Below are 15198 nucleotides of genomic sequence, written 5' to 3' on the forward strand. Positions count from 1 at the left end.
GTTTTCTGAGACTCTCTCTACATAGCCCTGGTTCTCTTGGAACTCACTATGTGGACCAGGCTGGCCTCAAACTCACAGAGATCCACCTGCTTCTGCTTCTGAGTGTTGGGATCAAAGGGTGAACCTGCACACCCGGTGACTTCTTTGCCTTTTAAAAATCATGCCCATTGGGTATTTGTGTGTCCTCCGAGGAGAAACACCTCTTCAATTTCTTGCCCATTTTTGAACTAATTGAACTAATTCAATCGGTTTTAATATCACAACAAGTTAAGTTCAACTTCATATGAAAGCTCTACTTTTAAGTTTTACTTATTTAGATGTGTATGTCTGTGAGTGTGTGTGCCTGTGTGCTTGTGGAGCCTAAGAGAGTGTTGGATCCCTTGGAGCTAGAGTCACAGGCATCTGTGGGACACCAGCCTGGTCACATGGGTGCTGGGATACGAACTCTTCCAGTTGTGGTCGTGTGGCAGGCACTCATAACTATCTCTCCAGCCACCTAAAATATACTCTTAAATCCCCCATGGTTTGTATTATTATTGTCACCATTTAAATCTACTTGAATAGTATTTAAACTGTTTTGAACTGTTATGATTTTTGAGAGTCAGCTTCAGTTTTCATAGTGAAATTTAGAAATTACTTATCCCTCATCATTACAGGTTTACTAATACAAACATTCTATACTACTGAAACCCATGTATATTAACCATTGCAAGTGCATTCCATACTTCTCTGTGCATTACATTTCTCTTTGTTGCTCTTTCATTTCAATTGAAGCTCTCCATTTGGCATTTCTCATACAGTAGGTTATTGGGCATCACCCAAGCCTTTGTACTCTCTCTCTCTCTCATCCTCCCCCCCTCTTCCCCTCTCTCCCCTGCCTCTCTCCTCCCACCTCTCTCATTCAGAGACCTGAAGCTGGCAAGAACCTCTAGAAGGTTCTGGAGAACACAGCTTTCCCCCCACCCCAAGGAGATCCTGGCAACTGGGATTTTTTCATTGTTGAGTATGTGCTAAGCAAAGGAGAGAATGTCTTCTTACACAGCCGGACATGCCATCCTGACTCTTCTGCCAGCTCTGGTTGTTCAGTCCAGCCCCATCAAGGCCTTCTGAGAAAGCTGTTCTTTTTGGAGCCCCTGGGAAAGCCGTGATGTCTATGGAAGGAATATAGATTTTACAAAAAACAAGTGAGAGGCGTCTGTTCCTACTGTCCTTTCTGAAGGTGTTTGGGTAGGCTTGCTATTTCGACTTTCCTATACACTTGATATAAGTCACAAGTAAACGACCTGATTTTGTAGTGTTTCTGGAAGATGACTCCAAACACAAATTCCAACTATTGTGACAGTGCTTTTCAGATTTTTAAATTTCTTCTTGCATCAGTTTTTTCAATGTGTGTCTTTTAAGAAATTGATGCATTTTACCTAGATTTTCACTATGGGGTGGCTTCCTTGGTATTTGTTTCAGTCACTTACCTTTAGTCCATGAGAATTTAGTTCAGTTAATAATTTATTTTTCTTGGCCATTCTAGCCTATCATTCACTAATCTTACTAATGTTTTCAAAAAAACTAACTTTTGCTCACAGGCCTTAAAAAATTTGTCCACTTCCTGCATTGCTGATTTTAAAAATGATTTCCTTCTTTTGTGTGTGTGTTAATTGGATTTTTCTTCCTTCTTACATTGTAAAGTGAGTGTAACAGCTTTGATTTCATGCCTTTCTCCTTTTCTAGCCTGTGAAGTCTAAATTCCCCTCTAAGCATGAACTTAATCATGTTTTGTAAGTTTTCATGTATTCTCATTGCCATTCAATATAAAATGTTTCTATGATCTCTTGGGATTTCTCCCATCATTTCTGTTTCATTTTGACATAGATTTCTGACAGTCTTACTTCATATGGCTCTATATTCTTTCCACCAAGGACCTATCTACTTTGGCTCCTCTGTGTCCTCAACTAGTGAGCTTCCTGGTTACATTTGGGACAGTAGGACTCTAACCCTACAAACTCTGTAATCTAGTGACTTCTTCCATGCTGAAATCAGAGGCTAAAATTACTTGTTTTATTTCTCTGAGGAATTGGTTTCATATTGCCTATAATTTATGTCTCTTGATGATGTTTATATGTCTCAAAGTAGCTGTTTCGTATTCTTTGGTTCAAATGTCTAGTTGCTTATGTCACTAGGATGGTTATAGCCATATTTTGTGTTCTCTGCCCCCTCCTCCTCTTCTTTTTTTCCCCTGTATGTGGCCATTCTTCACTTTAAACACAAGTCTTTTTTTTTTTTTTTTTTTGGTGTATGTGTGAATGAATGAATGAATGGTTGTCTATGAATACATGCATTACATGTGCTCCCTCTGCTAGCTCACACTGTGTGTTCCCAAAGGGCTTTAGTCTTCAAGGAAAGTGTGACTGCAGGCCAAGAATACACACGCCTGTATGGGCTGGCATACTCCACTTTCAAGAATCGTGGGGGGATGTTGAAAATTCGCAATTAGAGACCTTGCAAGGGATAGCCAGTGATACCTGAGACTCCCTAAGCAGGAGTTCGGTTTCTTTAGAGAGCAATTCTCCGTTTTTGTCTTGGCCTGAAAGCTGCCACTGATTGGTTTGCATGGAGATGGGATACCTGAGATGCAGCCATCTACAGCCCATTAACGAATTTTACAAGTGTGCCTAGCATTCCACTTCATTCTTTACACCTGTTCCCTGGAGGCTCTACTGAGAAAATGATATACAAATGATATCCTCCAGAATGAGGTATTCTGTGCCATAGATTTTTCTATGCATTCCCAAACTGCATCAATGTAATTGGCTTGCTCATAGTTTTGCATCCTATTTACAACATCTCTGATGGTTATCATTGGCTTTTGTGCCTCCCTGCAGTAATTTTGAGGGGACTCTGGGAGGAGGCATCAAGTGCCCATTTGGAGTTCATTATTTCATTCATGCCTACCTTGCCTGTTTTCCTGACAGTTACAAGAGCAAGCCAGATGATGACTACGAAGACCCCAAGGACGTTCAGGCCATCAGAGAAGCCCAAATATTCATGGGGGATTTCAATCTGAAGACATCCCCAGACTACAAGATACCCGAGCACATGAGGATAAATGCCGCCAAGAAGGAAGAGGAACTGGGGCACCTTGACTCAATGGTACCTAACCCTCAGGCTCCCTGACCATGACAAGTGCCCTGCTGTTATCCAGAGTCTGCTCAACCATCTGCTTAGTTCGTTGGTCCAGAAATGTATATAAACGTAGACATTCAGAGTTGAAAATGATTTTTATAGGAAACTAGATTATACCTTCTTTTTTTATAAACGATGAGACAGGGACCCAGAGGAAACGGGAGATTTGTCTATGAGTGTATAAGCTCACATGGCAGAACCAGCCTTCACATTAATTATATAGCTTGATACATTTTGGAGGGGTGGAATGTACTGTACTGTTTCATGAACATTGAACTTCTGAAATTCAGTGAAATCCTTGGTAGATTTGTTTACTGGATGTCAGGGACCACTAGACAGTTAGGAAGGATGTCACCATCTAATCTGTTCTTTACAGCACTTCCATCTTTTGTCAGAAACTTAAAAACTCTCCAGTTTTTAAAGTGTGACTGATCATATGAACTCTGATCCTCATTTTTCTTATTGTTTTTCCTTCCTTACTCGTTTCTTCCTTTCTGAGGGATTTTAATTTTTCAGGCACCATTTAAACCCAGAGGTGATTGATTCTTCACACCTCTAGGCTCAGAAAGCATCAAGCTACCTTTTTTTTTTTTTTTTTTGAAGGAGAATTAGCTAGCTGGCCATCTACTGTGTTGTACAACCTACACAGCTCAAGGTGTGGTGCCAACAAATGTGCCACTTCTGTATCTGTTGGTAGCATATTTGAATGTTTTTTAAAAAAGGATTTATTTACTTGTTTTTATTTATTATATATAGTGTTCAGCCTGCATGTATGCTTACATGACAGAAGAGGGCACCAGATCTCATTACACATGGTCTGTGAGCCACCATGTGATGTCTGGGAATTGAACTCAGGACATCAGGAAGAGCAGCCAGTGCTCTTAATCTCTGGGCCATCTCTCCAGTCCTTGAATGTTTTAACTGTTTCTGAGAAATGGAGATAAAATATACTGAACAAGATTTGTCATGTTCTTTTTCACAAAAGATGTTATTTATGCCAGTGGTGAATAGATATCTTGGCATGCTAGCTAATATCCACAAATGAAGGATCATAGATCATAGATTCATCCTTTTGGTCAACATTTCAGACATCTTATTAGTGATCATTTAGATTATTTTTCTAGCTTTTTGGTTTTTGGTTTTTTTTTTTTTTTTTTTGACTAAGGCAACTTAGTAGTATTTATTATTTACAGACATATATTATTATGAGCATATTGTTTGTTTTATGTTGTAAGGGTGCTCTACCTGCATGTATATTTGTGTACCATGTGAGTGCATGGTGCCCACAGAGGCCAAGTAAGGGCATCGGATCCTCTGAAACTGGAGTGACAGATTGTTGTGAGCTGCCATGTGGTTGCTGGGAATCAAATCCGGATCCTCTGTAGGAGCAGCTCATGCTCTTAACTGCTGAACAATCTCTTCAGCCCTGACCACACATTTTAAAAGAGATCTCTGTGCACTCTTTTTAAAAAAAACATCATTTATTTTTATGTCATATGCACCTGTGTATGTATACCATATGCATGCCTAGTGCCTGTGGAAGCCAGAAGAGGGTATCAGATCCCCTGGAACTGGAGTTAGTGATGTTTATGAGCCCCCATGTAGGTGCTGGGGACTGAACCTGGGCCCTCTGCAAGAGCAGCAAATGATCTTAGCTGCTGATCATCTTTCCTGTCTCTTGACCACATTCTTCCTGCCCCCCCCCCACACACACACTGAGATAGAGTTTCTCTGTGTAACAGTCTTGGCTGTCCTGGAACTCACTCTGTAGACCAGACTGGCTTCGAACTCACAGAGATGAGATTCTCCTGTCTCCACCTCCCAAGTACAGGGATTAAACACGTGTGCCACCACCACTTGGCCACAATTTTTATTCTAAGTCCATTTGAAGTTCTGAAGTTGCTTAACTAGCTATTGCCTATATGCCTACATTTTCATATCTCATAATCTATATTTTAAGCCACTAACTTTAGTCATTCAAGCCAGAATTTATCTCTCTCCTTCATTCTTCCTTTCCTTTCCTCATTAAAAAAAAATTTTTTTTTGCAGTGCTTGGAATCAAACTCAGGGCCTCACATATGTCAGGCAACAAGTTTAACCCAGTCTACTTGGCCTGAAATTCAGTTTGCATAGAGATAGGCAGCTGTGGCATGAAGAATAAACTTAGCTATATCATACTGAGATGTACTGCAATAGAACAGTAGCATGCAGCATCCTAGAGCCCACTGTTCTGCACACAAGGAGGGTAGAAACTATTTCAGAATTACTGGTCGAAGAAATCTCTTAAGTCTGAATTATTTCACCTGAGAAGCAGTATTAATATCAAGTAAAACAATATGATAATAACCTTATACAGTTAATGGAATGCTCAGAATCAATGAGTAATTATTGTCATGGTCAATTTAAGATCATTGAAGGATTAGTGTTTTGTTTTTTCTTTAATCACATATCCATCAATTCAGCTGGCATAATAGTATTGATTTTCATCCTGATGAGATCTGGAATCAGTAGGAGACAAGCTTCTAGGGGCATGTGTGAGGGATTGTTTAGATTAGATTAGCCTAGGGCCATGCCTGTGATTATCTTGATTAACCCAGGTGAGAAAACCCATCCAAATAGTGGATGGTACCATTCCCTAGGCTTGGGTTCCAGATTATATTAAAAAGGAAAATCTAGCTGACTGATATCAAGCTCTCATTGTTTCCCTCTTCCTGACTGTGGATACAACATGACTAACTACCAAAAGGTCCTGCTACCAAGATTTCCTAGCTATGAAACAACGCAAATCTTGAAATAACAATACCTTTTTTTCCTCTTAAATTGTTTTTGTCAGATTATTTCATTACAGCAACAAGAACAGTTAGTTACTAGTGCAGTTTCAATTTGTTATTTGCAGAACCAGAAAGGATGAGGGCTTGTCTTACTTTCATTTCTGTTGCTGTGATGATGGTGTCTCGACAGAAAGCAACTTGAGTGGCAAGTTAAGGGGTGGTTTATTTCACCCCTTAAATCTAGGCTGTAGTCCATCATGGCAGGGAAGTCAAGGGGACTTAAAACAGCCAATCATAGTGTGTCAACAGTTAATAGCTACTTGTACCTGCTCACGGCTCAGCTTCCCTGCTCTGCTTCTATGCATTTGAAGATCCCAAACCAAGAAAGGCTGCCATGCACAGTGGGCTGGTTCTTCTTACATCAATGATTGTAAGCAAGACAACCCCCACAGACACACCCATAGGCTACCTCATGTAGACAGTCCAACACAGAGGCTCTTTCCAGATGATTCTAGATTGTGTCTAGTTGACAATGAAGACTATCACAGGGCTCCCCAGTGAAATTGGCTGTGTAGTCATTAGAGTCATCAGGTTTGTTCATGTATGCCTCATCTTCTACTTACTAGGTGCTTCATAGGTGGGTTCCACACATAGCCAATGCTTTCTTTTCATTTTAAGTCTTAATCCTTTAAAGCCTTATTCTCAAGTAGGTAAACATCTTGATCTTGTTTGAGTAACACGTTAGGTTTGTCATAGTAAATTTATAGGTAAGTTTTGTAAGATTACCTGACAAAGTGCTTTTGGTCTTTTATTTAAAAACACTTTATTTCATGCAAAGTGATGCTTAGTATGGGTAGCTGGCCCAGGGTTTGCTGTGCTGTTAGGTGCTGGGCGATACTTTTAAGACAGAGATGGTTACGGACAAGCCATGGATGGATGTGGTACTTGTGCAGGTGTGCCTTGGCTCTCATCAATGGAGAGAGAACCACAGAAGGATCTCATGGTGTGCTGTGTGGCACTGATGTTTCAAATCATGACCACAAAAGAGTTACAGTAAACATGGCTGAACTACAGTGTGAGAACAGGAAGACATGTAGTTAGGTTCTGGGTGGGCGGTCGTGTTGAATCTAAATAAAAAAGATACAAATCTCCCTCTAGGAAAGGCAGTTAGTTAATGGCCTTCCTATCTCAGCACAAGGTTTCCCGAGAGACTGTCATGAAAGGGTGAAGGACAGAAAACAGCCTTGCAAGCCAGCTATCAGAAGGGGGCAAATGGAAGAAAGTGAAAGGAAGCCAGAGGTCACAGCCAGACTGGCCTCCAGTCCTAATGCGTGATACCTGTAAGCTAGAGGAAAGCAAACTGAAGCAGTGGGCAGAGATGTCCACGGTTCCCTAGGCCCACCAGTTGGAAGATAAAGGGTAAATGACTTCCAGCCTGCCCTTCGTGAGACAGTTGTGATGCTGCTTCCTTTCTCTCCCCTGTTTCAGGCCCATGCAAAGAAGAAGTACATGAACAAGTGCATTCTTTCCCTTCGAGATCTTAAGCTTGCTGTCATCGAGGAAATCCAGTGCCTGGTACAAGAACTGAAGAACATTCAGTTGTCCATCCCCTCGTCCAAGCACATACCCATTCCTCAAGTCCCGCAGATATATCCAGAAGAAGTCCCAGAAAGGAGATTTCAATATGACGAGGAAACACTCTTGAGATTTCAGAGAAAGCAAAAGAAACGCCAGGGGGACAGGGACAGGGAAGACAGCAAGCAGGTTGGATCTGGTAGCTCAGGTGGAGGAGGTTTAGGGTTCCTCAAACTATCTCATGGAAAGGAAGGAGATGTGACAACGCGAGACTCCCTGTCTAGGTCATCCAAGGCATCAGCATTCATCTTGGATCTTCCTAAGTCGTCAGAGTTTGAAAAGGCCGAGCCAAGTGATGTGGAGCTGGAGATCATGAAGAGAGAAGAGGTCAAACATTTGTACATGCAACAGTATTTGTGCAACAGGGTAAGAGGCAAAGCCATCCCTCTACTTAAAACCAAGAGAATGAGTAGTAGGAGAATTTGGTCTGGTTTATGATTGATTGATTTCAAATTTCTAGACACTAACCCAAGTGCTGACCAGCTCATTATTCACCGATGGCTTGGTTTTCTCCCATCATTAGTCTCCTAACAAATCTTTGTGCTCTCTGTATAACGTTGGAGCTCTGTATCTTTTCCTACAGGTTAATACATTGGAGGACAGTGAAGTCTAAAGGGAGCTGGAGGACCAGTCTTGAGGAGACAAATAGAATGCTCTTAAAGGGGGGACTCTCTGCTTTTCACATACCATCCTCTCTGCCTGCCTGCCTGCTTGTGTCTGTCTGTCTCTTCTCTCCACCCCATCGACCTTGCTCTCTGGTCTCATTTTGTAGCTCAGGTTAGCCTAAAACTCACTATGTAGCTCAAAACTGGCCTCAAAGTTATGGCTAAACCTGCCTCAGCCTCTCCAGTGTTGGGATTACAGATATGAACATATAATCACGCCCTTTCTTTACTGCATGTTTTTGCAACAGTAGGTGGTAGTGTTTGTGGTGACAACAAGGTTTGCAACTTCCAGAAATGACAGGCACTGGTATTTCCAGGAAAATCAGAACTGGGGTCGGTCGGACCAGAATTGTGGGGCATAGTTGGACTACAGAAGAGAACCTTTCTTCCATCAACAGCGCCCTGCCTCCAGACCTATAGAAGGAGGCCCTTCCTCAGCCATTTTCAGCGTCACCCTGCAACAGTGCTCCCTCCCTCCCTATAGCTCCCCCCTTCATCATCATCATCATCATTTCTACTCCATCCAGGCTGACTCTCCCACCATCCCTGCCCCTCGGGCTCTCCTTTCACCCCCATTGCATATCAGAGCTTTCCCTTTACTACTTTCTTGTCATTGCAATAACTGCACAGAGCAGTCCACACCCTCTGCAGCAGCATCTTCTGCACACACCCTGTCTTTGCTTGAGAACTCCTCACACTGCAGCCAGCTCTTCATGTCTTACACTTGTCTTTCCTGGTGCGTCACATGTGTTAGTTTTGCCTTACAAAGCAGATGGAACAGTTGTTCAGATAAAGGGCCACACCTCTTCTGTTTCTCCCGGGATGCCTAGACACAGGGCATGGCAGACATATAGTAATAGATGTTCATATACAAGCTTTGTCATAATCACACTAATGTATTGGTTTTAGCAACTGAACAAATGTTTGCTGGCTATACCACCTGCAGAGACACACTAGCCAGGTAGAGGGAACATAGCAATGCTCAAGAAAAACACTATTATCCATAAAATTAGCAAACTCTTAGCTGTGAGAGCCAGCAGAATAGGAATAACCCTTACCGACTTGGACACCTATGTAGTCCAGTTTCAGCATTTTTTTTTTAAAGAAAATGTCCTCCTGCCTCCAGAGAAGTTAGGAAGAATTCAACTTTATTGAATAAACATAAAGGAAAGCCCAAATATATATTCTATAACCACACTTACTTAAAAGCTTGATTCTTTTTTCCTTGTTTTGGGTTAATTTCTGTATATTAGCACTCTAAAATTCTCTAGCAGTTTCTCCACCACAAACCCACAGACCTCATCCTGTCCATTACAGTCTAGTAGGGAACTTCACATACACTGTTTTTGACAGCCAAGACTTTTTGTAATGTTCAACCTAACAACAGTCAGTGGTTTTCCTCTTTCCAGTGTGTGAGTTCCCTCAGGGATATCAACACTCAGGGCTCCCTCTTAGGTTCTTCACAAACTCTGAGATGAGCATATAGAGCTGTGTCCAATCAGAGCACACACGGGGACTTAGAGTCACCGTGGTCAGAGCAGATAGAGTAAGGTCCAGCTCAGGAACTGGGACTTGGATTTCTATTCTACCTCTTTAGTGAGGTAGCCTTGATTACAGGGAAATCTCCTTTAACCTCATTTCTTCACTTGTGAAACATGACGACTGAACAGCTTTTTGTGACTCTATGATTCTGCTTTCTTTAACTTTTATTCTTCTCTCATGCATTACATCCTGACTGCAGTTTCCCCTGCCTGCACCCCTCCCTCTCCCTGCCTTTCATCTCCTCCTCTGTTTCCCTTCAAAAAAAAATTAAATAGATAAAAAGAGCAGGCATCCCAGGGATGTCCACCCAACATGGCCTAAAAAGATACAATAAGTCTGGGCACACACCCCCATATTTTATCTGGATATGGTATCCCAGTAGGAGGAAAAGGGCCCCACGCACAGGCAAAAGAGTCATAGACAGCCCCGCTCCCATTGTGAGGAGTGTCCCACAAGAACACCAAGCTACACAGTCATAAGGAAGATGCAGAGGGCCTAGCTCAGACCCAGACAGGGTCCATGTCTGTCATGACCTGTGAGTCCCTGTGAGCCCCTCTGCGTCCTGCTTAGCTGATTCCATGGGCTGTGTTCGCATTGTGTCCTCTACCCATTTGACCCTACAGTCCTTCTTCCCCCTCCTCTGCAGGGTTCTCCTGGCTTTGCCTAGTCTTAGGCTGTGGGTCCTTCTATCTGTTCCCATCCGTTTCTGGATCACACACCTCTGATAACAATTGGGTTAGGCCCCGATCTTCCATTCTACATTTTTGAATCTTTTTCAAAATCTAGGAGTTAAGGGTTAGAATTACTGTGAGAAAGCACTGAAAGTGGGGTAGATAAAGAGGACGCAGACATAAAGGATGTCACTGAACAATGGCTTAGCTAATGATGATGTGGCTGAGAGGACTACAGTTACAGCATTCCCACCACTAAATTGTACAGATTTAATGCCACTTATACGTGAGTTTATAATGAGCACATAATTATATCTCTATTCAAAATAATTGCTTAATGAAAAATATTATAGACACATTAGTACTGTTGGATAGTTCAAAAACGAAAATTTGCATTTTAACTTATACATCCTCAAATCTCTTTTTCTGTCTCAGATCAAAGAATTGACTGTCACATTTGATGCAGAACTCCATCTTCTGAGACACCGGAAGCTGAAGCTAGACACTAAGATGAAACTATCTGACCTACACCATGTCACATTATTTCAAGAAATGCTTCTCCTCAAGAATTTTGAAAAACAGGAAAATATTCTTCAAGAGCGTGTTAATTCTTTAGACAAAGAGGAGCAAGACATGCAAGTAAGAACAGGTTGAACCCTGGCTGGCTGCTCCCCTTAAATTAGGGAGGTGATTAAAGTCCTAACCACACAGACCTGGGGACATACATTTGACTCCCTGTAAAATGTGTGGTTTTTACCCAGGTAAAAACCTGGGCATAGCAGACCTTGTCTGTAATCCAAGTCTGGGGAGGCCGAGAAAGGAGGGTATCTGGATCTTATCAGTCAGCCAATCTAGTCAAACTGGCAAGCTTTGGGTGTCTCCGAAAAATAAGACAGAGAAGGCTATCTTAGCTTGGTGGGTAAAGGCACTTGCCAGTAAGCCTGATGACTTGAGCTCAGTCCTTCAACCCACATGCTAGAAGGAGAACCAACTCTCAAAAATTGTTTTCTGGCCACACATGCACTGTGGTACACACACACACACACACACACACACACACACACACACACACACACACAGACAGACACACACGAGAGAGAGAGATGCTTAAAAACAATAAAGTATAATAAGATAATGACTAAAAGAGACATAGCATCCATCTCTAGCTTCTACACGTGTGAATACATGTTTCCTTATACACATATGGACATACACAAAATCTAGGAACCACATATGAGAGAAAACATATTTGTCTAGAAAGACAAATACTGGCTTAATTTGCTTAATATAATTATCTCCAGTTACACCACTTTTCTGTAAATAGTACTTTTTTATAAGAACATTTCTATCTATTTGTTGACATTTTCACATTTGCACACATGTATCCTGACAGTTTCCACCCTATGGCTCCCTCCTTTCAGCTCCCCAGATCCTCCCAAATAATTTTATTCCTCCTCCTCCTGTTGTTGTCCTTCTCCTTCTTCTCCTTCTTCTGTGGGGGCAGAGGGTCTAATTGCTGACTACAGCTTCCCCTTCCTTGGCAGTCGTCCTGAGACTTCCAGATGCCTGTCAGAGCCCTGGGTGTAGACAGGTCTCAAGTGCTGGTTTTAGTCCCAGGTCGGGTTTCAAATGCTATCTTCACTCTTGGCAGTGAGGCTCATCTCTGGTCATAGATTCTGGTCATATCAGTGGACAAGCCTTCAAGGACTGAGTTGGAGATACTGGTCAGTCTTCTGTGATGGTCCTTCAGGAATCCTGCTGTAAATGTTTGGTCGATGGCTCAGGCTTACTACTAACTCTTACATTTAAATTAACCCATATTTCTTCTCTATGCTTTGCCACATGGTTTGTGGCTTGTTACTTCATATTCTACATATCTTGCTTCTTTAGTGACTGGCTGACCTCTCCAAGATTCTGCCATTATTCTTCGTATCTCCGCTTGAATTTCCTGCCTTGTTCTACTCTACATTGCTATAGGTCAAAGCAGCTTTATTTATCAACCAATGAGAGCAACACATATTCACAAAATACAGAAAGACATCTCACAACACATGCCTTTAATTCCAGCACTTTAGAGGAGGAGACACGTGATTTCTGTGAGTTTGAGGCCAGCCTGGTCTGTAGTGTAAGGTCCATGACAGCTAGGGCTGTTACACAGAGAAACCCTGAGTCAAAAAACAAAACAAAACAAACCCCAAAGAAAAAGTTTAATTTTGATTTTTTAAGTGAACATTCCAAAGATACTGAACGTGAATAATGTTTTGAATGAATATAAATTTAGTCAAACAGTTCTACAAACATCAGAAATTTAAATTTCTATTAAGAATCTTAAAAAAAAATTCTTTCTGTAGACTCTAGTTTTGCATTGGAAAGTACTTTGCCCTCCAAAGCCAGCTCACTAGAAGCATTACATACCCTATGTTCTTCCCTCCCTTCCCTCAGTGGAAAATAAATGAAACTCAGAAAGAGATGGAAGAGAAAAAGAATGAGATCACCAAGCTCCAGGAGCAGGAAAAGGCTCTCTATGCCGGGTTCCAATCAGCGCTTGGAGAAAATAATAAATTTGCAAACTTCCTCATGAAAGTCCTGAAGAAGAAGATCAAGCGGGCAAAGAAGAAGGAAGTTGAAGGCGATGCTGGTTGGTGTTCCTCCCTCAGTGCTAGTCCATTTCTTCTCATTAACACCAAAAAGAGAAGTAACTGGGCTCTCCGACTGGTGCCACATTCACGCACCACCACACAGGCAGTGTAGATGTGCCGTAGCTGTTACGGTGGATTTGAACACCTGGAGTGTGAGTGCATTTGTGGTGTGTGTGTGTGGTATGAATTAATACAGGATAGTTTGCTGTCTTTGGTGAAATGCCTCTCCTCATCTTTTATACGTGTTTGAATAAGATCGTCTTGCTGTCTTGGCATTGGGTTTTGAGAGTTCCCTGTGTTCTTGAGACTAGTCCTTTGCCTGACACATCCTTCACAATTTTCCCCCTCATTGGTAACATTTGCATCTGCAGCCCTTGTTGAGAAGGTTGTCTCTCTCCTTTGAATTGTTTTTGACCTTTTGAATTGTTTATCACAGTTGTCTGGACCTCTGTGCATGTATCTCTGGGTTTTCTGTTTTGTTACAGTGACCTATGTCCTTTGTCGCTGTAACTACATACTAAGTCCTGAAATCAGGCAGACCAGTTCCTCCCACTCTAGTCTTGTTTTTCAAAATAACTTTAGCTGTTCTATGTCTTTAATATTTTCATATTTTAGACTGTTGTTTATATCTACAAAGAAATCTTGTTGGGGTTTTTAACCACAGTTTTGCTTTTGGTGTTTTCATACTTATTGCTAGCATACACAAGTATGATTGTTTTGTTTATTTGCTGTCATTCTTATTTTCTTCTTTTGGTTTTGTCGAGAGACAGGGTTCCTCTTTATAGCCCTGGCTGCCCTGGAACTTTCTCTGTAGACCAAGCTGGCCTAGAACTCAGAGATCTGCCTGCCTTTGCTGGGATTCAAACTGTGTGCTGTCACCACCACCAGGTGGCATATGGTTGGTATATGTTTGCCTCATGTCCCATGGACTTATTAAGTCTAGAAGGTTTGGGTAGATTCTCAGAAATTTCTGGGTAGACATAATTTCATCTGCAAACATCAGCCATTTTACTTCTGGTCTGTATCCATATTTTCCTATTTTTCTCCTTTGCATGGATTAAACATCCAGAATTAGACTGAAATGGAGTGGCAGGTTGAGGTCCCTGCTTTGTTTTTGACCTTACAGGGAAAGCATTCAGTCTCCTGCCATTAAGTATCTTGTCACCTGCTGGAGTAGATTGAGGGGCTTCCTCTGTTTTGTGACTTCTCGTCAGGTGTGGGTACTGGATTCTGTCCTGTGTTTTTCTGTGGTGATTGATGACTATATGGCCTTTCCCCCCTTTCACCAAATATCATGGGAGATTTCATCAACTGATTGTCCATCACTGAACAAGACTTCTCCCTTGAAGTAAACCATCATTGGCAGAGTATAAAATTATCTTGTATATTGCTGAATTTTATTTGCTGTGTTAAAAAAGAGAGAGAAGCCTTTCCCTTTGTATTTGTTATAGTGTGCTTATGGTTTGAATGTGTGAAAGGATTTTAAAAAATGAAGGGTACCTTTTAGTGCCCTGCCAAGGTATGCCACTAAGCAACCACACCGTGCACAATAGAGTTAATGCAAAGGGTTTGTTTGGGGGTGGGAGAGAGTGAAAGGCCATGATGGAGTGTGGACATGAAAGAGGCAGACAGACAGACAGACAAACAGATAAAACAGGGAAGAGAGCAAGAGACAAGAAAGGTAAGAGAAGCAAGAGAGGAGCAAGAGGCAGGAGCCAGCTGTGCCTGGCAGGCTCGTTTAGGAGGTGCACATGCCGCATAGGGTGGAGAGGCGCCCGGTGATAGGTGATGACTTAACTGCTTTGGTGGCAGAGGAAACTAACACTGTGTCCCTTAATTGGGTGCTTGCTTGTTAGGACTTAATTCAAGATGCTTAGGTGTGTGTGTGTGTGTGTGTGTGTGTGCGCGCGCTGCCTTTTAAGGGATTAACATAGTTCCCACCCCAGTTCATTCACAGGAGAAGAATCAAACAGTTGTAGTAACACAGCATGATTAGCCCCTTTCCCAGGGTGGCTCTCCATTCGGTCATGTGATCCCTCCCTCATGTGCTTCCACAATGACACCGTCCACTGGAAGTCCTTCCTCAGAAGCCCGACAT

General features: G+C 42.0%; 1 protein-coding gene across 1 annotated transcript in view; it reads left to right on the forward strand.

Moving 5' to 3' along the window:
* The window catches only part of Cfap44 (cilia and flagella associated protein 44), a 68227-nt gene that overhangs the window by 36189 nt on the left and 16840 nt on the right, over window positions 1-15198 (forward strand). Inside the window, exons 24-27 of the mRNA XM_051191526.1 lie at window positions 2967-3144; window positions 7437-7949; window positions 10897-11100; window positions 12904-13099. Of these exons, the coding sequence (XP_051047483.1) occupies window positions 2967-3144; window positions 7437-7949; window positions 10897-11100; window positions 12904-13099 (1091 nt within the window). The remainder of the gene's footprint in view (window positions 1-2966; window positions 3145-7436; window positions 7950-10896; window positions 11101-12903; window positions 13100-15198) is intronic.

This window comes from Phodopus roborovskii, unplaced genomic scaffold (assembly GCF_943737965.1).
Source record: "Phodopus roborovskii unplaced genomic scaffold, PHOROB, whole genome shotgun sequence".
Taxonomy (NCBI): Eukaryota; Metazoa; Chordata; class Mammalia; order Rodentia; family Cricetidae; genus Phodopus; species Phodopus roborovskii.